Raw genomic sequence first — 21,839 nt, 5'->3', positions numbered from 1 at the left:
AGTCAGATAGGACTGGACAGGGAAATCTTTACCTTTATAAAACCACCCAATATGGCTTAGTCAGTAAAAAGCAATTACTCAAACCATGGTTTAGTGCACTCAATGTAGTTAAATGTGTAATAGGTCACTTATGTGAGACAGTATTTAAGGCCAAGTTTTTATCATTCTTATCCTGCCTCTCTCTATGACAACTCCCAGCATAATTGGCAGGTGAACATTCTGAAAGAACTCATTCTTACACATTGGGAAGACACCAGATAGAAAAGTTTGCCCTGATCAGTTGCTCCTTCCGGAAAACGATAGGATTGTGGAGAAAAGAACAGAAACCGGTATTCCAGCCACTTCTCCATCTTCAATTACAGGAGGCTTTTTTGTATGGCGTTTATTGCCCGGTTCTGTTTAAGATCACTTAAGAACATAATCCCTACACCAATGTTGACTGCCCGCTCCAGATTTTTCCTCCATCATCTGCCATTATCTCAAGCAAATGTAAATGTTTATTGCCCGGTTCTGTTTAAGATCACTTAAGAACATAATCCCTACACCAATGTTGACTGCCCGCTCCAGATTTTTCCTCCATCATCTGCCATTATCTCAAGCAAATGTAAAATTTTCATCATTCCAGCCGTACAAATTATTCCAAAAGAATTGGCAAGTGTCATCAAGCAAAACAGTATCACTGATTTACTTGTTGTACTCAAATAGTTAAACAAATTAAATTATCGCCCCCCCCCCACTCATGCCATATTTTTATTTCTATCCATAAAAGTTTTCACCACCCTATTATTATTCCTCCTCCTCTTCTTCCTCCTCCTCAGTGCCAGATAGCTTTCTAAAGACCACTAACAAATGGATATACAATAAGTCTTCCTCTAGGACACTTCCAACTTTCTCTCCTCTCTTAGAGCCCTGTTGTACCTTCATCCTCTTCCATAAGGTGACAGCTCAAACCAAGGCTCAGAATGGCACAGAATGTCAATGCTCTCCTCATTGAGTAAACATTTTAGAGAATGTGCCCCTTCCTTCATGGGGAGAACATTATACCTGAGGGGATTCTGTCTTCAACACAGAAGCCTGCAGGATGCTATACCAGCTAGCTCTTTGCCAGGTTCTGCATGTAAGAGTTGCACAAAAAGTGTTTTGCAGATTTTGTGGAAGCTCTTTCTGCCCAGAAAGATGAGCTGCCTGACTCTTTCCTGATCTTGGCTCACTTGTTTAAGATACCCTGGTCCGAGATCTTCTTTGAGCTTTGCCAACTCTCCCTTCATTCCCACCTTCAGTCTTTCTTCCTTTCAGGTTTCTATTTCAGCAAGCAGATTTTCTTTTAAGATTTCACAATGAAACTCACATCGCTGCTGCAGGGGAAAAAAATTGTCATCTCCCTTCTCTCTGCTATCTGTTTTTTCTCATCTCTTTCCAGATTTTCCCAACTTGCCCTTTGGTGCGGCTCCAGCACTTTTACCGATGATCTCAGTCAGCGTGCTCTGGGTATGTTATGCAATACTTCGGGGGTCGTTCCACTCTGGTTTCTTCTTTGGACAAACCTTTGAACAAAGCACTGGGTGCTTTTCCCCCCCACTTTGGGTAAAGTCTAAGAATGCAAGCTCATGGGAATTACAGTAGATTCAATTCATATAATGAGTCAACCAAGGATGGAAGTGTTTGTTTTCTCTTAACTGACATTAAAATGCCAGCCACGTGATTGTAAGAATCAAGTTCAGCCTTCTCGGATCATATCAACCAACCTATCTGAAACCTCTAGCAAGTAATGATGAACTATTTTGGCTCACAGCAGCTGCAGGCTGTTTCCGTGTCCAGCTTTCAGAATTAAATTTCACCAAACTCTTTTGAAACTCTACAATATCAGGAGCAGAAACAGCTAAAAGAGGTAAGAGATTCATTTATCAAAGGATTTTTTTTAGCTTTCCTTTAAAGAGTACTACATGCTGAAAAAGATATCTGTCACTGTCTTTGTATAATGCCAGAATTGTCCATTTTTATTGAAGTGTCTTTTTAAGGGATATCTCCAATCTCCAATCCCAGGTAATTTTTGGAGTCACGAACACCAGAAATAAAACTGTAAGGAAAGTTGAAGGTGAATGTGATATTTTTAGGACTTTCGAGATTTTCATGGTTTAAATTCCAAAAATGTTTTTTCACTTCCCAAATCTATCCCTACATCTTAGGAATTTCTTGGTGGCTTCCTATCCCAAGTCTTTAAAAGATCCATCCCTTCTACTTCATGAGTGTTTCCACCTCTCTCAGCCTAAAAGGGAGAATTGTTAAACCAGTGCTTTGCAAACTTGGCAACTTTAAGATGTGTGGACGTTAACTTCCAGGATTTCCTGGACAGCAAACTGGCAGGGGAATTCTGGAAGTCGACTCAATTTAAAGTTGACAAATTTGAAAAACACTGTGTTAAACTGTATTAATCTGAGATTATTCTTGGGGGAGACTTCTGTTGTACAATCCTGCAGCTTCTTTCAGAGAATGGGGACTTGTACAGCAACATTTTCCTCTTAAAACCATCCCATTTTCCTACCTCTTCATCCAACGTTTTTCTTGCCTCACAAAATCTATTAAGGAGGAAAGCTGTGCTATGTGCCTAGTGGGCACATTTGGAATGCAGAGAATATGGTGTACTACTCTCCCCAATGGTGTGTTTTGTGTCCATTTATGTCATTTGCATCTGTATGCAAATGTACAATTCCCACAATGCTTTGCTCTCTGATATGATTCAACAGATCTTCCTGAATAATGAACATTCCACCAATAAATGAGCCTGTTAAAAGGCTGTATTTTTAAAAAAAAAATACAGATTTTTACAAATTATAAATTACTACTTTACAAATTTCAGATACTCCTCGACTTATCGCTGGTCACTTAGTGACCATTGAAAATTCCAACAGACATATCTGGTGGTGCTTACAACCCAGATTCAAAGTTTCAACGGTCATGGACCTGTGACTGCACTTCAGGCATTAGGCAAACAGGCCACATTTGCAGCCATTTGACATGTCCCATGGTCACATAACTACATTTTATGATAGTTTTGCTAAAAAAAACCATCATTTACTTCTGAGTTTCAGCAAAACCAGCCCATAATGAACCATGGGTTCGCTTAATGACTGTGGTGTTTGCTTACCAATTGCCATGAAAAAGTTATAAAATTGGCTCAGTCATATGACCAACTCTCTTTACAATTGTCACGAACTATAATTGTGAGGGGCAAGTTGCATTACAGTCATAACTCAATGATTACCTGTAGTAAAAATAAAAAGGAAAGGTAATATAGGATTAGCCGCAGGGGTGAAATTCAGCAGGTTCTGGAGAACAGGTAGCGGAAATTTTGAGTACTTTGGAGAACTGGCAAATACCACCTCTGGCTGGCCCCAGAGTGGGGAGGGAATGGAGATTTTGCAGTATCCTTCCCCTGCCACGCCCACCAGACAATGCCCATAGAACCAGTAGTGAAAAAAAATTGAATTTCATCACTGATTAGCCTTGGATCATGGTGTAGGCTGCCCTCAACCAACCGAAACCTTGCATGGAGTGGCTTTGGGCCAGTGATTCTCTTATAGCAGCGATGGCGAACCTTTTTTGGCTCGCATGCCATAAGTGGGGGGAGCGCAGGGGGGGTCGTGCGTGGGCGTGCCACACCCATAATACAATGCGCAACCCACCCCCAGTGTGTATGCGCGCATAAGAGGCACCACCCCCATTTTTTGCATGCTTTTTTCGCCCTCCCCAGGCTCTAGAGGCTTTGTAGGAGCCTGGGGAGGGCGAAAACAGCTTCCCCCGCCCCCCTGGAGGCCCTCTGGAGGCTTCAGGGACCTTCAGGAGGCTTCCCTGAAGCCTCCAGAGGGCAAAAAACGACCCTACGAGCAAACCAGAAGTGACTTCCGGTTTGCTCATAGGGTCAGTTTAAGCCCTCTGGAGGCTTCAAGGGGCTTCCCTGAAGCCTCCAGAGGACTAAAAACGACCACATGAACAAACCAGAAGTGACTAGAAACTTGTGCTGCAAAATGGAAGATGCTGGATCTTTGCAAGCCTTAGCTGTTCATCTGACTGCCTGTAGAGAGCAGTCTACCATGTATCACACTACTTGAAGATGTGTGGACTTCAACTCCCAGAATTCCCCAGCCAGCATGGCTGATTGGGGAATTCTGGAAGTTGAAGTCCACACATCTTAAAGTTGTCAAGGTTGAGAAACATTGGTCTACCAGTGTTTAAATCCTAGCTGGGCTCTACATGCAGTCAATGGATAGCTAAAGTTTTCAAAGACCCAGCCAGCATCCTCCATTTTCTGGCACAACTTTTAGAGATGACTTACTTTTTTTTCTTTCTCTTTTTTTTTTAGTTAGCAGAAAGATTTTGTCTCCTTGCCTGCTTGGTTCCTTTTCTTTTCAGCCTGGAATCAAGGCAAGGTTTTAAAAAGGGATAGAAATTGGAGACCAGAGGGAGAGTTTAATTTTACCATCTAAATGGGTCAGGGAGGGAAGATCAACAAGTCTGTCCCTGCCAGCTTTTTTTGTTTCTTTGTTTTATTAATTGAAGAAATGTAGCTTTGGAGAAAGGAGGGAAAGGCATTAAGGAAAGAAAAGGGGTTGCTGCCTTTTGTGCAAGTGCCCTCTTCCCAAAACTTAGAGAGGCAGGAGAGTTTTGCAATGTGCACATGGACAGGTGTTTAGCCAAGAAGCTCCAAAAGGCTGGAAAACTGGTTCGTTCTTTCTTTCTTTCTTTTTTTGTTCTAGAAAAGCAGGGCACCTTGGCAGGAGGAAAGGCAGAGGCAGAATTAGGAAAGGCAGGTGCACTCAGCATTTTCCTTCCCCGTCGTTTCCCAGGCCGCCATACAAGGCACTCAAGAGGTGGGAAACATGGCTGTCTCGGGGTATGAGAGGCTTTGGGAGGCCTGAGGCAGGTAGGCTAGTGCCAGTGGTGGGTTGCGGATCCCGTTGCAACCGGTACGGTTCAATGGGGCCTGGTGTCCGCGACGCTCCAGCTGCTCGGCGGAGTGTCGCGCAGGTGCCGTATGCTCCTGTGTGGAAGCGCCAAGGAGCTCAAATACAGGAGGGTGGCCCCTCCAGAGCACCGTTCCGGAACGTTACCCGGTGCTCCCGGCAGGCACAAGTACGCCGGCGTACCACCTGCAACCCACACTGGCTAGTGCCTGCATTATCTCCCCCACTCCTGCTTAATGACCCGTGCATTTGTTTAATGAATACACTGGAAAGAGCTGGGGATGGATGATCATTAATTGAACCAGTCCATTTAACATTGTCCTGACCTTCAAACCGAATGGGCAGGCTCCATTAGGGTCGTAACATAAGGACTACTTGTATGGTTGCAGTCTCTCACAGGGACATTTTCACCATTTGCATCTTCCTGCCAGCTTCCCCTATAATTGTCCTCGACAGAAGGAGGGTTGTGAAAGTTATAAATGTTTAACACAAGATTGTGGGATGTTGCAATGTCATAATTGTGAGCCAAGCATTCAAATCATGATCACATGGCCAAAGGGATGCTGTGATGGCCCCAGCCATGGGGACTTATGAATACTCATCATAAATATCTCTCATTTGGTGGTAACTTTGTTGCTTGTATCCTTATGATTTATATTGAAATTGTTTCCTGGTTGCTTTTTTGTACCCTATGACTATCATTAAGTGTTGTACCTTATAATTCTTGATGAATGTATCTTGTCTTTTTATGTACACTGAGAGCATATGCACCAAAGACAAATTCCTCGTGTGTCCAATCACACTTGGTCAATAAAGAATTCTATTCTTTAAATGCTCTTCAATGGACATTTAGTAATGACTACTGTATTAAAAGCTCCAGAGAGCAGAGGTAGGTATTAGAAAGAATATTCTGATGGTATATGCTGCCAACCATGTTCCCTTTCATCAGACAGTTTAGAAAAAGCTGAGATGGTATAACAAAATATACATCTATTCATTAAATTATTGCCAATACAAATTGGATGCTGACATTTTTAGATTCCTGAAGCTATTTCATTAACACACAGGGTTTTTGTGGCTTGTAGTTCATTATGCTGCAGGTATTATCTATGTGGCTCTTCTTCCTGATTGCCCTGGTAGGGCTTTACATCCTCTGCCAATGGTACCGGAAGAGACAGATGACGGAGAACCTGACAGAGAAATACATCTTCATCACTGGCTGTGATTCTGGCTTTGGGAACCAGCTGGCCAGGCAGCTGGATGCCCAGGGTCTGCGAGTGTTGGCCGCTTGTCTCACTCCAGAAGGCGCAGAACAGCTGGAAAGAGTCACATCGGCTTGTTTGAAAACCACCCTACTGGATGTCACCAACACTGAGAGTGTTGCAGCAGCAACTGAGTGGGTGAAGGAGCAAGTAGGAGACAAAGGTACAGTCTAAGTACTGTTCTTTCTGCATGAGGCCAATGGGAACTATTTTTATTTATTTACTCCTTTGTTATTTTTAGAAATAATTCAAGATTGTGAATGTACATAATACTGTTTCTTCCTCTTATTTTCCCCACAACAACAACAACTCTGTGAGGTGAGTTCGCCTGAAAGAGAGAACTGGCCCAAAGTCACCCAGACAGCTTTCACGCCTAAGGTGGGACTAGCCTGGTACTTTAACCACCTAGCCAACTTCCTTCCATTCCCTATCATCCAGTCAGAGGCAAAGAAGCTTCTTGGATGAGAAGCGAAATGTCTTCACAGGAAAACCAGAAAGTCCAGTCGCCTCTTCCAAAAAGCACCTTTGGGACAACCATGAATGACTGAGAATCTCCATAGTATTTGAACCACCTTAGAATCAAGTTGCCTTTCAAGCTTTGCATCACCTATTCCATAGTGAAACATATTATAAGCAAGCAAAACTCCCTCAATATTGCTCACAAAACTTACTCTGCTAAAATCAGCGGAGCTACCATATCACTATGTCTCAAGTATCAGCATCCTAAGCTAAACAGATAACGTTCCATGGCTAACCACTTTGAAAACTACAGAGAAATCAGACAGAAATAAAATAGCTGCACTCTCACTACCTTTCCTCCTTAGCTCCTCTTCCATAAAGACAATCAAGTTTCGGTGCTAAATCCTGGCCTATACCTAGACTAAGAAAGGTCCAATTCGTCAGATTTATGCAATAGCAGTCAAAGTTGGTCTGTTACATTTTTCTTGAATCTTTTTCCTGCCCCCAAAATGTGCCAGTTAATAGCTGTACAGTATTCTCCCGAGTCCATTTTTGGTTCATAAGGAATGATTTTCCAATCTTTTTCAAGACACCTGGAACAATTTCTTCTCTTCAGAAGATCTTAATTTCTTTCTGAACCATTCAGTCACACCTCAGCAATTTGAAATATTTTACTTCGGTGACAAAGGACAGAGTCTTTAAAAGGTTAGAATAATGATTTAAGCTATCTTGTTACTATCCTCTGCCAGGCTGCTTCAGCTGAAAATGATTCTAGGTAAACTTTGGTTACTTGTCTTGAACTATATGAAAACTATCATTGTCGGAGGAAAAATATTTTTGTCCTATCAGATTGTTTAAACATTTTTCACCACAGGCTTCAAACATTGCAACTCCTCCTTTCAAAATCTAGATGTAGTAGCTCCTTGTACTGTTAAAAAAACCCTCTTGCTTACTACTATTTAACAATATGATGATACAATAGTGAGAAAATATGGCAGTCCTCATATCATAGAAAGCATATGAATTATACATATTAGTAGCAATTTGTAGTTTCAGGGAAACTTGTGCTTATTTGTGTTCTAGCTCTGATTTCACAGGTTATATTGCTCCTAGTTCTTCATTAATTTTTTTATTTTTTTAGTTTGTCAAACATGTATGAGATAACAGGTATAAGTATAAACATGGACATGAGCACATGAAATGAATACAAATAAATGGGGACAGTAGGACAGGGACGGTAGACTGGTGCGCTTATGCACGCCCCCTTACAGACCTCTTAGGAATGGGGTGAGGTCCACAGTAGACAGTTTAAGGTTAAAGCTATGGGGATTAGAGGAAGTAACAATGGAGTCAAGTAGAAATTGGGACTAGATGGACTCCATCACTCGATACTTGAGAATAATTAGTGTTTCTTTCTATCATGCTCTTCCACAGAGAAAGTAGTATTCATTACTGAATGCCAATTTGTCAGGTGGAAAGTCATCGAGAACATACAAGACTCCATCAAATTCCAAAGGAGTCCAAGAATTATGGAACTTAATGAATCAACCACAACTGCAGAATGGAAAAGCCAATTCCAACCTAAATCTTCTAGGAAGTCACCTGACCATAACAATGGGGTCATTGAGACATTTGCATTCAGCTCCAAATTAGCAAACTCCTGCCTAGTCAAGAATACTAGTCAGACCAAGCATAGAAAATGGGATGCTCAAAAACATGAGTATGCCTATTTAGGCCTCCCATGATGCTCACTGGGACTCCTTGGTTTTAATTAGATAAAATAAATAAATGGGAAGTTAGCATATTGCAATGTAGTTCACCAACTTCTAGCATCATCTTTATTTACATAAATTCCTCTGTGCCCTATATCAAAATGATAAATCACTGCAAAGCAGTGGTTTGATACCATTCACTTAAAAGAAAGTCTACATATGACACCTCTCTGAAATCTTGTCATATTAAAGACCACTCAGATGCAATCACCTGAGATAAATAAATACCTATCCTACAGCTCATCAGCCACTTCAATTAGAGTATATGATCTATGGTAAATATGAGGAAATTTGGTTTCAAATGATATTTTTTAATGGTATGGAAGATAGCCAGGTATCCAAATCAAGCCACAGCTGATTACACCCGTCCTTCAAAATCATATTCAGATTCATGGTGAACCATTCAAAATGAGATATTTTTAAAAAGTTAATAATCAAAGTAATTAATATTCAGAACATAACGTATCTTTTTTTAAATGTATTATTTCAAGAAAGATAAAAACTATATTGAGTGAAACAGTAAGAGAAGGTACAAGACAACTTGTGATAATATGACTTCCTAACATTTTAAATACAACTGAACATTCCTTTTTAAAAAAGTTTTTTGTTTTTATACATCTCATTGCATGAATGGTTTGATTCCTGGGTGTCATATAATTCAATATCAATAAACATAACAGTATTATTCCCAGTAATTACATTACATTTTCATTTTTAGTTTTACTAACACATAATTTCTACTATCAACCTTCAATTCTAATCCTTCTCATAGTTCTACCACACATTGTATCATCTTAACATGTTTTTGCTATTTTTCCCCTCTTATTTCTACCTCTATTTTAGCCCCCTCTTTTTCCCCCTTCCCCTGTCATTCTAATATTCAAAGACATGATCCTTCCTTTTTTCCATTATTCAATATTTCAATATGCACTTCTAGCATCAATCTTGATTTTTCAAGCATTTATCAAATTACTTAATCCTAGCTTTTCACGGTTAATCACATTTTATACATATTTAATAATACCCTTATACAAGTTCTGTTTATCTAATTTACAAACTATTTTTCACTCTATAATTCTAATAAATATACATTACATTACTACCTTACTAATATATATTCAAAAATGATTTTTGTCTCACACCACATACAGAGCAGTTATCCAACTTCTATAGTTCTAATATTCATACACATTATAAGGTATTTTCATAAAATGTTGCTTTACATTCCTTTCCTTTCCCTTTATCCTTTTACCCTCATCCAAATTTTTAATCTTCTTTTTTTGTCTCCCATACATTTCTTTTAATTCTTTTATTTCACCTACTTTTGGATCTGCATTATAACTATGTTCTCTAATTTTCTCTCCCTTTCCCCTTTCCCCCCACTGTCCAATTCTATGACTACCTGTTCTTACCTCTTTTTCTTCTCTGCAGCTGTCTTCCTGCTTCTCGCGTTACCTTTTCACATCTTTTAGAATATTTCCCTTCTGTTCTACTCTCTTATTCACCATCAATTGTACCATTATCTTCTTGTTGTTGCCTTCTTCTTGTTGATTTCCCAATTCTGCTGTCTCCCCCGCTCTTTCTGGTGATTCCATTTTTTCCTCATTGTCCTGTTGTTTACTTATTGTTCCTTGTATTATATTTTCCAGTTTTTGATCTGTACGTTCTATACAACTAAATATTTCCTTCATCTCCTTGTGTTATTCTTTTATAAAATCCTTAATGTCATCAGATCCATTTCATTGTCTCCACTTGCTTCCATTTTACAATTACCATATTTTTCGGAGTATAAGACACACCTTTTTCCCTCAAAAAAGAGGCTGAAAATCTGGGTGCGTCTTATACTCTGAATACAGCATTTTTTTTGCCTCCTGAAACTCCGCCCTTTCACCAAAATGGCCATGCATAGCCTTTAGGAGGCTTATAGAGTGCTCTTGGGGGCTGGGAAGGGCAGAAATGAGTGAAAAACAGCCATATTTTGCTCAGTTTTGCCCCCCCCCCCATCCCCCAGGAGCACTCTATAAGCCTCCTAAAGGCTATGCATGCCCTTTTTTTGACAAAAAAATGAGCCCATTTTTGTGAAAAATGGGCTGTTTTCTTTGCTTGTTTTTGGCTCCCCCCAGGAGCATTCCCCCCACCCCACAGGAGCACTCTACAAGCCTCCTTTTTTGGAAGAAAAACAGGCCATTTTGGGGAGGTCTGCAGAGTGCAAAAACTTTTTTTAAAACTTGCGTCTTCAAAATCTTGGTGCATTTTATACTCCGGTGCATCTTATACTTTGAAAAATACGGTAATCCAATTTAAGAAAAGAAGCCAGGAAGTTGTCCACACTTCTTCCAATCACTTTGATTTGCTCAACAATATTCAGGGTCACTTGACTTATGGTCTTGTTTCTTGTATAAGTCTCCAGTAATTTTTAAGTAAATACTTATAATCCAACAATGTAAAAGGTTCCAAAGTTGCATAGTTCTCCTTTTAGCAGCAGATGGCACTCAAACTTTAGCTTGGTACTGCCTCTCTGCGTAGTGCTGATTTTAAGTATTTTAAATTTGTAAATCCAGGAGGGCAACATTTATAATAATAAAAAACAAGCTCCAGATCGAATTCCAGTATTTTTTAATGCCTTTTCAATACCACGTCTTCACTTTGAGATTTCAGTTTTCTTTTCCTTAGTTTTCTTTCAAAAAATTTCTCTTCTTAAATATTCTGATTTTTTTTAAATGTGCTTTTTCCGCTGCTAGCCAATAGTTCCGATATGCTTCCCCCTTGAATTTCCTAGGGTCACTTTTCAATAAAAAATAATCTCTTACCCAGTTCACAAGCTACTCACTTTCTCTACTCCTGCACAGTCTTAGATTTTCAGGCTGTCTTCGGCTTCAGGGTAGCCATGTTTGCTGCCACTGCTCCCTGTCATTGACTGAGGGGGCTTTCCTAGTTGGGGGAAATGCGGCTCCCCTCTACCTGCTAGGTGGTCCCCTTTTGCTTCACCACTCCTTCAAAGTGGCTATGGTCCGAATTTGGACCTTCCGATAAGGAGAGATCGGAGCTGATCACGGAGTTCATGGATCAGGTTTCCGAAGGTGCCAGAAGTCAATACAACTGAACATTCTCATTGCTTTGAAATCACACTCTCAGAAATCAATTCTAAATAATACTATTTAACAAGAGTCTTGAAAATACCTTCCATGTAAATAATCCTCACTAAGCTTAGTAATTAAAAAAATTAGAAAACGTTGCTGGCTGCTTTACTCAGATAACTAAAGACATATGAAAAAATAGCTTGATGTACCTCTTGAGTGCATGGCGGAGATATAAGTGTCTAGAGAAAATATATCTAATATGGTAAATAATTCAATAGTAAAGATTTTAAACATTTTGCTAGTTCAAAAACTACAGGTACAATCCTAAACGTGCTGGCCATAATCCTGCTTAGAACTGGGAGGTGAGTTAATGTGAGGCGCCTAGATTCCCCTTGTAGGGGAGATGATACATAGATAAGGTAGGTAGGTAGGTAGGTAGGTAGGTAGGTAGGTAGGTAGGTAGCAGTGACGTGCAGTCAGGTGAGGCAAATGAGGCACAGCCTCACCGCTCATCATGAAAAGAAAAATATATATAAAAGGAAAAAGCTGAGCTAGTTGCTGCCTCACCGTGGATGACTCTGCTTAACTGTTTAAAAAAGCCTCTAAAAAGCGCCTTCTACTATGAGGCAGGAGAACTGCATGCCTCATCTAGTCTGACTTTAGGCGTTTTATGATCACTCGAGCAGAGTTAAGCAAGGGTTAAAAGCCTAAAAAATCCTGATGTAAGTGAGGCATGCAGTTCTCCTGCCTCATAGTAGAGGGCGCATTTTTAGAGGCTTTTTTTAACAGTTAAACAGGGTCATCCACAGAAGCCAGGCAAAGAGCCATGCTGTAGCACACACACTTTCCCCCAGCCTCTTTTTTTTTTGAAGGCTCGGATCAGCTCCCCTCCGGCTTCTCTGCCTCTCCTCTCACCCCAGCAGGAGGATGGATGGATGGATGGATGGATGGATGGATGGATGGATGGATGGATGGATGGTAGGTAGTGTAACTAGGTAGGCAGGCAGGCAAGCAGGCAAGCAAGATATAATGTTCTCCCTCTCTCTCTCTCTCTCTCTCTCTCTCTCTCTCTCTCTCTCTCTCTCTCTCTGTGTGTGTGTGTGTGTTTATTTGTTTGTCCAGGTATAGTAAGAAAAATGTGCTGCTATGGCTCAGTTTCAATACCAAAAATATCTTCAAAATAATCTATTGAACCATCAATTTGATTCTGTATAAGAGAAGTAATGAATCTGTTTCCACAGGTCTCTGGGGCTTGGTGAACAATGCAGGCATCTCTTTCCCATTGGCTCCCAACCAGTGGCTGACCAAGGATGACTTTGCCAAGGTGCTGAATGTCAACCTGCTGGGAGTAGTTGATGTGACACTCCACTTGCTGCCCCTCATCAGGAGAGCCAGAGGGAGAGTAGTCAACATGAGCAGTATGGCTGGAAGAATTGCCTTTAGTGGAGGCGGCTACAGCCCTTCAAAATTTGCATTGGAAGCCTTCTCTGACAGCCTCCGGCAAGTCATTCCCTTGTATATTCGTTTCATTCTGTCTCTCCTATACCTGCTATCACCATGGGAAAGAGGAGATGAGGCTAGAACTCATCTAGCCTCTCATCTCACAACAAACAAGCTGTGGTTGTTGAAAACATATCAACATTGGGCATTCTAGCCAAAAGAAGCATTCCTGCACAATAAATGAAGTTCAAGAACATAAAACTCTTGAACATTTTCCCATCTAGGTTTAAGTCCAGGTGCCTTACTTTCAAAATGAGCCATTGATAACCCTTAATTTGGCTTCTCTTTCAAATTCCCACACCTAGCATTTGGATTTCTGGTGTTTTGTTTTGTTTTTTAAAGTACATGCCATTTAATGGAAATCCATATAACTGCATTTTTAAATACTTAGTCATTAGTAGTAAAACAAAATGGATATTGAAAAGAAAATTGTCATTCCAGTGATTTGCTTTTAATTTTTTCAATTCCGCTTTTGGTGGTGGTGGTGATGATGATGATTGACATAGATTCTTTTTTAAACTGCACCCATTTTTGATTGATGCAGACTTAAAAGATGCTGAGTCAGTTGAATTTTCATATCTCCTTATAAGGGATGAGGATATCTTGGTTTGGAAAACAATCAGATACAAAAGTGAAATGTACACATATTTTTTCAGTGCTTTCTATTGTTATCATAGCCTATACTATTTCTAGTATTATTGCTACTATACTATTTTCTCTACTATTTTCTATTATTACTTCGATGCTGTTTTTACAAGCTCCACTATTACTAGCATAGAGCAGTGCTCTCTTCTTACACTGTTTTGTCTTTAACTCCCTCCATCCTCCATTTTGTTTCCTTTCTTCTTCTTCTTTATTAATACACAAAATGTTAAGCATTAGCACATTCTATAATGTGGTTTGTTTTGCTTTGTTGTGCCTCTTCTTTTTTTTTCCTGTAGACCCTTCAGTTTCTGTGAAGGAAAAAACAGCTTCGTCTATTTGGCTGTTTTCTATTTGTTACTAGCTGCACAATTTCCAAAGTGCACATCTCTCTCCCCCATATGTTTCACAATTGTAGTTTTTATAGGCAACTCTGCTGTGCTGCTGGAGAGAACAGTCAAGTAGGAGGTGGGAAAGGCAGCACGGGTGCCTCCAATTTTTCCAGCATCCTCCCCTTCCACCCTTTGCATATGATGATGATGATGATGATGATGATGATGATGATGATGATGATGATGTTTCTGACCCCACATACCCAAACTTGACTGATCTCAAAAAATGAGTAGCTTTCAGCTTTATGAAAATGTTATTAGACATCAAAGTGCCACAAGATCAAGTTTTGCTTTTAGCATATATAGAAATTGAATGTGTTTGTAAAGTCACAAGAATTGAGCTCAGCTTGAAGACTAGAAGACTTCATATATTAGATATACCCCGATATTAGAATAACGACCGATCTCTGCTCCTTCCGTAAGAAGCTTAAGACCCACCTGTTCAACTTAGCTGGCCTGGCCTAACTGTAGTTTTTGTGTCCCTCTAGCCTGTATTTTAAATTTTTAGGGGTAGATTTTTTAGGTTGTTTTAATTTTTAACTATACTGTACAGCCTATCACTTAATCTGTTTTATGGGTATTTTAAAATATTTAAGTTTTGTATATTGTTTTATTTGTGGTCTGTACACCGCCCCGAGTCCCTTTGGGGAGAGGGGGCGGTCTATAAATTTAATAAAATTAAATTAAAATTAAATTCATATGAAGGGTAGCCCAGCAGGTGGCGTCAAAAAGCCAACTCCAAAAACTATCTCCAGAAAGATCTCAAAAAACCTGTTTCCAGGGGTGGGTTTGCTGCCAGTTTTATTACCGGTTCACAACGTGCGCGTGTGCTCTTCAATGTAAATTGTTCTTCGCGCATGCGCAGAACAATTTACAGTAAACTGAGCACACACAGTCACTATAAACCAAAATGGCGGCGGCCCAGAGGTGGCAAGGGAACAGGTTCGGAGGCTTGGCAGGCCTGGGTCACTGTGACCCAGGCCTGAATTCCACTACTGGTTCAACCAAACCAAGCTGAACTGGGAGCCTGTTTCATTCTTGGATAATGAGCAACTAGCAAATCCACAATGTAGACTGATAGTTAAAACTATTCTGGAGGAAGGCAGTGCCAAATTACTGTTCCCAGGAAAACCACACAGATGGGTGCAACCAAGTCACGATACAATCAAAGAAATATTTTATGAAGGTTATAAAATCTCTTTCATAATCAGATTATTATTTCAATGGGTTTGCTGCTCTCTGCCAAAGCTGCAAATGCCCTAATTAAATTTCTCCTCTGGATTTTTTGCTTTGCCAATAGCAAATCACTTCAGAGAGAAAACTTTGAAGGGCAGTATTTTTTTATCTCCTTCATTTCACTTTCTTTCTTTCAGCTCTTAGACTATCAAAATCTTGTTTTCATACATTCTAGCTGAATTCTGGGATTATTCTCAGAAAACAAAGTTCTTCAGTTAAAAAAAGTAAGCAGAAGAAAAGCACGTTTGGGGATCTAGTAAAATGGTGCAAGGAATGATTCTAGTTGGAGACAGGAGGAAAATCCCTACTTTTTAAAGAGTTGTTTTTTTTCCTGTAGACGTGAAATGCATCCTTTTGGGGTCAAAGTCAGCATCATCGAGCCAGGCTCGTTTTTAACAGGACTGGATAAATGTGCTGCCGAGTTCTTCAGAACCCTCTGGAGCAAAGTACCACCTGATATCAAAGAACTCTATGGCCAGGAATTCTGGAGCAAAAGTAAGTTAAAGTGTGTAAAACATGCAAAATCAGGAAAGTAACATTGCCAGCAAAAGGTAATCTTGCAGGACCTTATTTCTCATATCATAAGGTTTCGTGAACTACAGTTCACTTCATCAAATGCAGGAACTGTTCCTGAGAGACCAATGTAAGCCTAAGCGTAAGCATATTTCCATTTATGTATAAAAGAGGGTGATAAGCTCTCAGGGTGGAAAGAGGATATATGGAGTTAGGGGGCTGATATCGAAAGCAAAAAAAAACCTGGGTGACAAGAGAAAGAGAATGATGATCACTTTTGTCTGTGGTGCTTTAGAGCAGGAGTCCCCAACCTGTGGACTGCGGCCCACTACTGGGCTGTGGCTGACCAGTGCATGTATGCACATACACTGACTCAGGGGTAGGCTTCAAAAAATCTTAGCAAGGGGTTCCTGCTCGCTGGGTGGGCATGGCCATGATGGGCGTGGCCTAGTTGGCCTCCTACACCATGGAGGGGGGTTATTTGCCTTCCCCGGGCTCCAGAATCTTTCCTCGAGCCTCTGAAAGGGTGAAAATGGCCTCCCCATGCTCCAGAGGCCCTTTGGAGGCCAGAAATGGGCCCGTTTCTGGCCTTTCCGAATTTTCAGTAGGCCCGTTTTTCTCCCTCTCGGAGCCTCTGTCCACGCCAGGGGTGGGTTCCTGCCAGTTCTAACCTCTTCTATAGAAGAGGTTCCACAAATCTACAGTGCCATTTAGAACCGGTTCCAGCTCCCTCCCCTCTCCGTCCGCACATCATCAAGATGAAGAGCGAGAGGAAGCATTCTGGGAGTTGAAGTCCACAAGTCTTAAAGCTGTCAAGTTTGAATACCCCTGGGTTTTTTTTCTAAAGGGTTAGGGGTGCAAGAGTCTTGTAACTTTACAGCTTTAAGACTTGCATGCTTCAACTGCCAGAGTTTCTGAGCCAACAGTTTGGTTGCTAAGCAAGAGTGTTGTTAAGTGAGTTTCACCACGTTTTACAAGTTGGCCATGCCCACTCAGTCACATGGCTGGCAAGCCACTCCCACCTGATCACATGGCTGGTAAGCCACTCCCACAAAGCAGGTCACACCTACAGAAGAGATTCTAAAAATTTTTGAAACCCACCACTGGTCCACGCCATGCACTTGCCTGCATCCAAATGGGCCGCGTGGGGACTCCTGGGAGGGGCGGGGTGGGCGAGGCCAGCCAGGACTGGGATTTGGGGGTTCTCTGAACTGCACAGAATCTTAGCTAGAGGTTCTCTGCGAACCCCCAGCAGCCCACCCCTGCCCCTCCCCCTCCACTGGACTACCAACCCAGAAGGGTTGGGGAACTCTGCTTTAGAGTCACATGTTAGATTCAACCACTGCTGAGAAGCAAAATCCCACTGACTTCGAAGGGGGCAGTATTTTGCTCATAAGAAACGTGCGCAGCTGGTAGAACTGCATGCAACTCTGTTAAAGAAAACCACACTCTTCTTGGAGTCTTTATGATGTAGCTTCCTGGTGAAGTGAGAGAAATGAAGAAATTTGGGGTTTTTTTCCAAAACAAAGAGCATCCCACTACCACTGCTGCCATTATGAGGTCTTGCTCTAGCCTTGAAAGAGTTGGACCAGAGGATCTCCAAAGTAGCTTCCAACCCATTCATTCTATGGTTCACCAAATAAACATGTTAGAACATTTCCAATTTTGAAGACCATCCCCAGAAAAAGTATGCTCTTTTCTTATTGATTCCCACCCTCAAAAAAGGTGGTGGCTCCCTACTACTCCCAAAGTAAAGTTCTTAACCATATCCTGTATGTTCTGTTAAATTAATGGGTAATTTAAGCATTCCAGACAGCGCTGATGTAAGCTACTCATTACCACTCAAGGCAAAGCTTTTTCCTATTGGCAGGACCATTTGTAATATTTTTGATTTTTGTATCAGCCAGACACTCTGAGACATTGAATATGGCTTTGCAACTTGATAAAACAGAATTCAGGTGGAAGCATTTTTGTTCTATACAATTGACTAACTAGCCTAACTGCACTGAATTGTTTCTTCAGGCACTTTCCATCTTACAACTAAGGTACTCGCAAAGGCAATTTTTCAAGAGGCAACTGGACTTTCTTGTTTTTCCTTGAAGATGTTTCGTTACCCATCCAAGAAGTTTATTCAACTCTGACTGAATGGTAGGGAATGGAAGCACCATCCAGTCAGAGCTGAAGAAGCTCCTTGGATGACAAGCAAAACGTCTTCCAAGAAAAGCAAAGAAATCCAGCTGCCTTTTGAAAACGCACCCTTGGGACAACCATGACTTGCATGACTGAGAATCTCCATAGACCTACAACTATAGTATCCCTGGTTCTGGCTCATAGTTGTTAGCTTGGTAACCAAAGAAATAAAGTGGGGAAGGGGAAGGTGTCATGTCAGGCAGGAATCAATACATAGAAAATTATACATTACCTAATTCCTGGTCCAGCCTATTTCATTTTCATTTTCAAAACAAATGTATGTGTGTGGCTATGCATATAATACTTATTTTAAAATTGGTTGACTGGTTATGTGCCATTAAATAAATGATGGCCCTTAGTAATCACATAGATATTCCTCATAACAATCTGTCTCAAATTGGGTCATTCAAGTCTCCGGGCAGTGCAGCCATTGCTGCTGTAAGGAACCAATCCACCTTTCCACTGGTCATATCAGGCGCCACCAATAGAACCAATACTACCTACTCAGCAGAACCAAGCAGAACCAGTAGGCGCCCACCTCTAGTTAGAGGGATTTTATTAATCATTGCCCTGCTCCAGCTGCTGCAGCCACACTTAAGTTTACATTTATTGTTCTAACAAACTCTGCTTTGCATTATTTTAACTAGGACACAGCTTTAAACAATATGAAAATCTGCAAAAAACGAATTAGGCTACAAATGATAATGAGACCTGCAAAAACAAAAAAATAGTTAGCAAACATGTTTCTCTGCAGTTGGAAGGCCATAGCATAGAGCAGGGGTGTCCAAACTTGGGAACTTTAAGACTTGTGGAGTTGAAGTCCACAAGTCTTAAAGTTCCCAAGTTTGGACACCCCTGGCATAGAGTAAAGGAATTCAATAACAGCAGAGTAACAAATGTTCATTTAGTAACAAAATTAGGTTTATACTCCTGTGTGAGGGCTAGTCAGATTTTTAAATTATGCCCAAAATTATCATGCTAATGTTATATCTGATCAGAGACAAAAAAAATGGGAAGTATGTGTAGATAATAGCATGCATGGATCTAATTTGCATGTTAGATTAACATTTGCTGATGAAGCAGCAAAATAGAATGTACTTTTCCTGTTTTCCTTTCTCCTCTGAAAATTGTGACATTAAATACAATTTAAATCTCTAGCTCTTATTAACTACTTGCACCCTTCTTACAAATGGTGGGAAAGGTCAGTTATTCCAAGACTTATCCAGGACTCCATTTCCTTAGCTATAGATTATAGGAGACTTGTACTATTTTTACGATATAAAATGCTTCCAGTAATGACATCCTAATAGATGATTCGCCATAGCACCTGAGGATTTCCTAGAGAGGGCAAAACCAGCCTTCTGCGTCTTTTAAAAAAAAGATTAGATCCAGCAGATAGTCCTCAGCTATATATAAGCCCCATATTACCCTCTTGTGGGAAAAGAGGTGTCCAGTTCCATGAATTGTTTTTGCTTTCTTGAGTGGCCTTTCTGCCTCCCAAGACATCGGCAATTTATTATCAGTTGCTGTGTTGTCAAATCTGCAGAGGTGAGGCCTCAAAACATCACATTAATAATTCTATCACCTAAAAAATAATAATAAACACTGGAAAGTTTCAGGAAAGAATGTTATCTCTCAAAATTTTGGAATTCTGATATGAGATCATGGAAATGTGATCACTGAAATCTCATAAGATTTGCTGGTCACGGGAGATTTTAAACACTTTAAAAAAGAATATTTATATGATAGATGCCAATGTCAAGGGCAAGACCATGCAGTGGCACATGAAGATATTGCCAATCACTTGCACAACCTAATTTAGAAAGGAATATTAAAAATGGCAAGGGGACACTCAGAACAGCAATATTCTGTCAAGTCTTCCAACTCTTTATCTACTTATTCACTGGTTTGTTCATTTATTGAAGGACCACCCATCTCCTTCACAGGGGGATTCTGGGCAGTGTACAATAAAACCATAAAAACAGTATACAAAATACTGTTATCATATAGTTTCATCTCTTCGGGTGGTAGCCATAGCTGTGGAACAGGAGAAGATAAAGGATCGTGGCATGAAAGACACAGTGCTATTTTACAGCCGAGGGATAGATCTGAACCCAGATTGCCAATTAACTGTTTCTCATGCTGACAAACATGGTTTGCTCAATCCAGGTAGATGACTTATTCTTTCTTTCTATCCACAGTTAACCAAACATTTGTTGGCAGTAAATGGAAGAAAACAAACCTCCAGATAGTTACAGACTGCATGGAACATGCCCTAATTTCAGCCTACCCTCATAGTCGTTACGCTGCAGGCCGAGATAGCAAATTCTTCTTCATCCCCCTCTCTTACTTGCCAACCCTACTGACAGATTATATTCTGACCTATGGCCATCCCAGACCAGCCAAAAGTCTGTATTGATCACAGTCTCATAGTTTGTACAAGAATCAAGCTACACCCACTTCTCATTTAGCAGCTACCTCAGTCCAATTGATTTTCCAACCAATGGGCACATTTATGACCAAATTTCAACAGGACTTTAGTTAACCAGATTCTTGTGTATAGGTTTGAGCAATCAATATCCAGAAATACAACTTAATGCATTGCACCTGACACGCCAAATTATAAGCCATGAAGAGATCAACAGAGGAGATCAACACAACTCCTTGCAAGGCAAGGAGTGCAGCTCTATTTTAGAGCCACAGCTAGCAAGCAATCTTTCATGGGGAACAACTGCTCCATTTACTGGAACCTTTGGGGTTTTTTGCCCTGAACTCCTGCCTGTGGAAATGCTGCTTTTGAATGTGGATCGGCTGATGACCTACAGTGGCTCTACAAAAGTCTGGATAGTGCTTGGATGACATTTCTTCCTACTGCTTGAAACTTTTGCTTATCAGGAGCTTTCCAAGCATTTCTGGACTGTCTGAGATTGTGTGTGAATGTCCGCATATTGTAGACACCTTGCTGTAATTACTCAAACTAAGTAAAGCCTTGGACTGGGCTCCTTGCATGTGTGTTATGTGTATCAGGCTTTGGACAGGACAGTTTATTCCCAACCCATTACCTTCGAATATCCATCTCTAGCTGAACCTGCACCCTGAAGACTTGCCTTCAAACCAGTTTTGTTTAGGCTTCATTATTAATCTATTGTTAGATACTGCTGTTAGTTGGGCCACGCCACTGCTATTGCCACTGCAATTGCAATAGAGCTCTTTGCTGGTCAACTTGCTGAATTTATCCATCAGCTCCAAGCATTCTGCATTCTGATCTAATCAAGACTCAAAATAGTGGACTTCCAGTTGACATCACAGCGATATCAGACACAAGGAACAGGTCTCTGTGTTTCCTGTGCTGACTTCCCCCTGTTGGTGAGCTCCGAGAGGAGCCAAAGCTGTCTTGGAGGGGCAGTGAAGCAAAGAGGGCACCCTGTGAGGTCAAGGAGCTCTCTTGTCTGACCCAGGGTTCTTTTTCCCTCTCAGCCATGACAAGGCTGCCATAAAGCTGGGACAACCAAAGAACAATAACTAAGACTGGTGCTGGAGTGAAGTAGATGAACCGTAGTGGTGGGTTTCAGCTGGTACGGACCAATACAGACGTACCGGTTGGTGAAATTTAGCATGCTTTAGCATACCCATTCGTCTGGAGGCCCCAAGAAGCCCATGTGGTGTTCACTGCCCACTTCTCTTTGATAGCCGCCTCATTTCCAATGAAGGTGGTGAAGAATCCATGCAGAGGGAGGAAATTGCATGGATTCCCCACCTCCTTCATTGGAAATGAGTTCCACGCAGGGCTTTTCAAACAGCCGAACTCCCCTCCTGTTCCTTCTTCTGCTGT

The 21,839-nt window shown here is 40.9% G+C and overlaps 1 protein-coding gene across 2 annotated transcripts; it reads left to right on the top strand.

The window, feature by feature from the left end:
- Nucleotides 1–1,563: 1,563 nt before the first annotated feature.
- On the top strand, nucleotides 1,564–21,006 carry LOC309382908 (17-beta-hydroxysteroid dehydrogenase type 6-like). Of its 2 annotated transcripts, none has more exons than XM_081934871.1 (5): nucleotides 1,564–1,888; nucleotides 6,062–6,386; nucleotides 12,776–13,034; nucleotides 15,642–15,799; nucleotides 20,209–21,006. In XM_081934871.1, the coding sequence occupies exons 2-5, from the start codon at nucleotides 6,071–6,073 to the stop codon at nucleotides 20,424–20,426; spliced, it is 951 nt and encodes a 316-aa protein (XP_081790997.1). In that variant the 5' UTR covers nucleotides 1,564–1,888; nucleotides 6,062–6,070; the 3' UTR covers nucleotides 20,427–21,006. The 2 variants fall into 2 exon arrangements, with proteins under 2 accessions (XP_081790997.1, XP_081790996.1); XM_081934870.1 differs by having other exon boundaries at nucleotides 1,565–1,888; nucleotides 6,047–6,386.
- The last annotated feature ends 833 nt before the right edge of the window (nucleotides 21,007–21,839 follow it).

Source organism: Natrix helvetica (assembly GCF_964273705.1).
Source record: "Natrix helvetica genome assembly, chromosome: 1".
NCBI lineage: Eukaryota > Metazoa > Chordata > Lepidosauria > Squamata > Natricidae > Natrix > Natrix helvetica.
Note: the sequence above shows the minus strand (reverse complement) of the source record. Positions and strands in the feature narration are given on the sequence as shown.

Excerpts from the sequence above, each read along its gene's own strand:
- LOC309382908 (XM_081934870.1), top strand. The coding sequence starts at position 6,053 with ATGCTGCAGGTATTATCTATGTGGCTCTTCTTCCTGATTGCCCTGGTA. Across the intron at positions 6,387-12,775 it reads GGAGCAAGTAGGAGACAAAG|GTCTCTGGGGCTTGGTGAAC; the intron begins GTACAGTCTAAG and ends CTGTTTCCACAG. Across the intron at positions 15,800-20,208 it reads CCAGGAATTCTGGAGCAAAA|TTAACCAAACATTTGTTGGC; the intron begins GTAAGTTAAAGT and ends TTCTATCCACAG.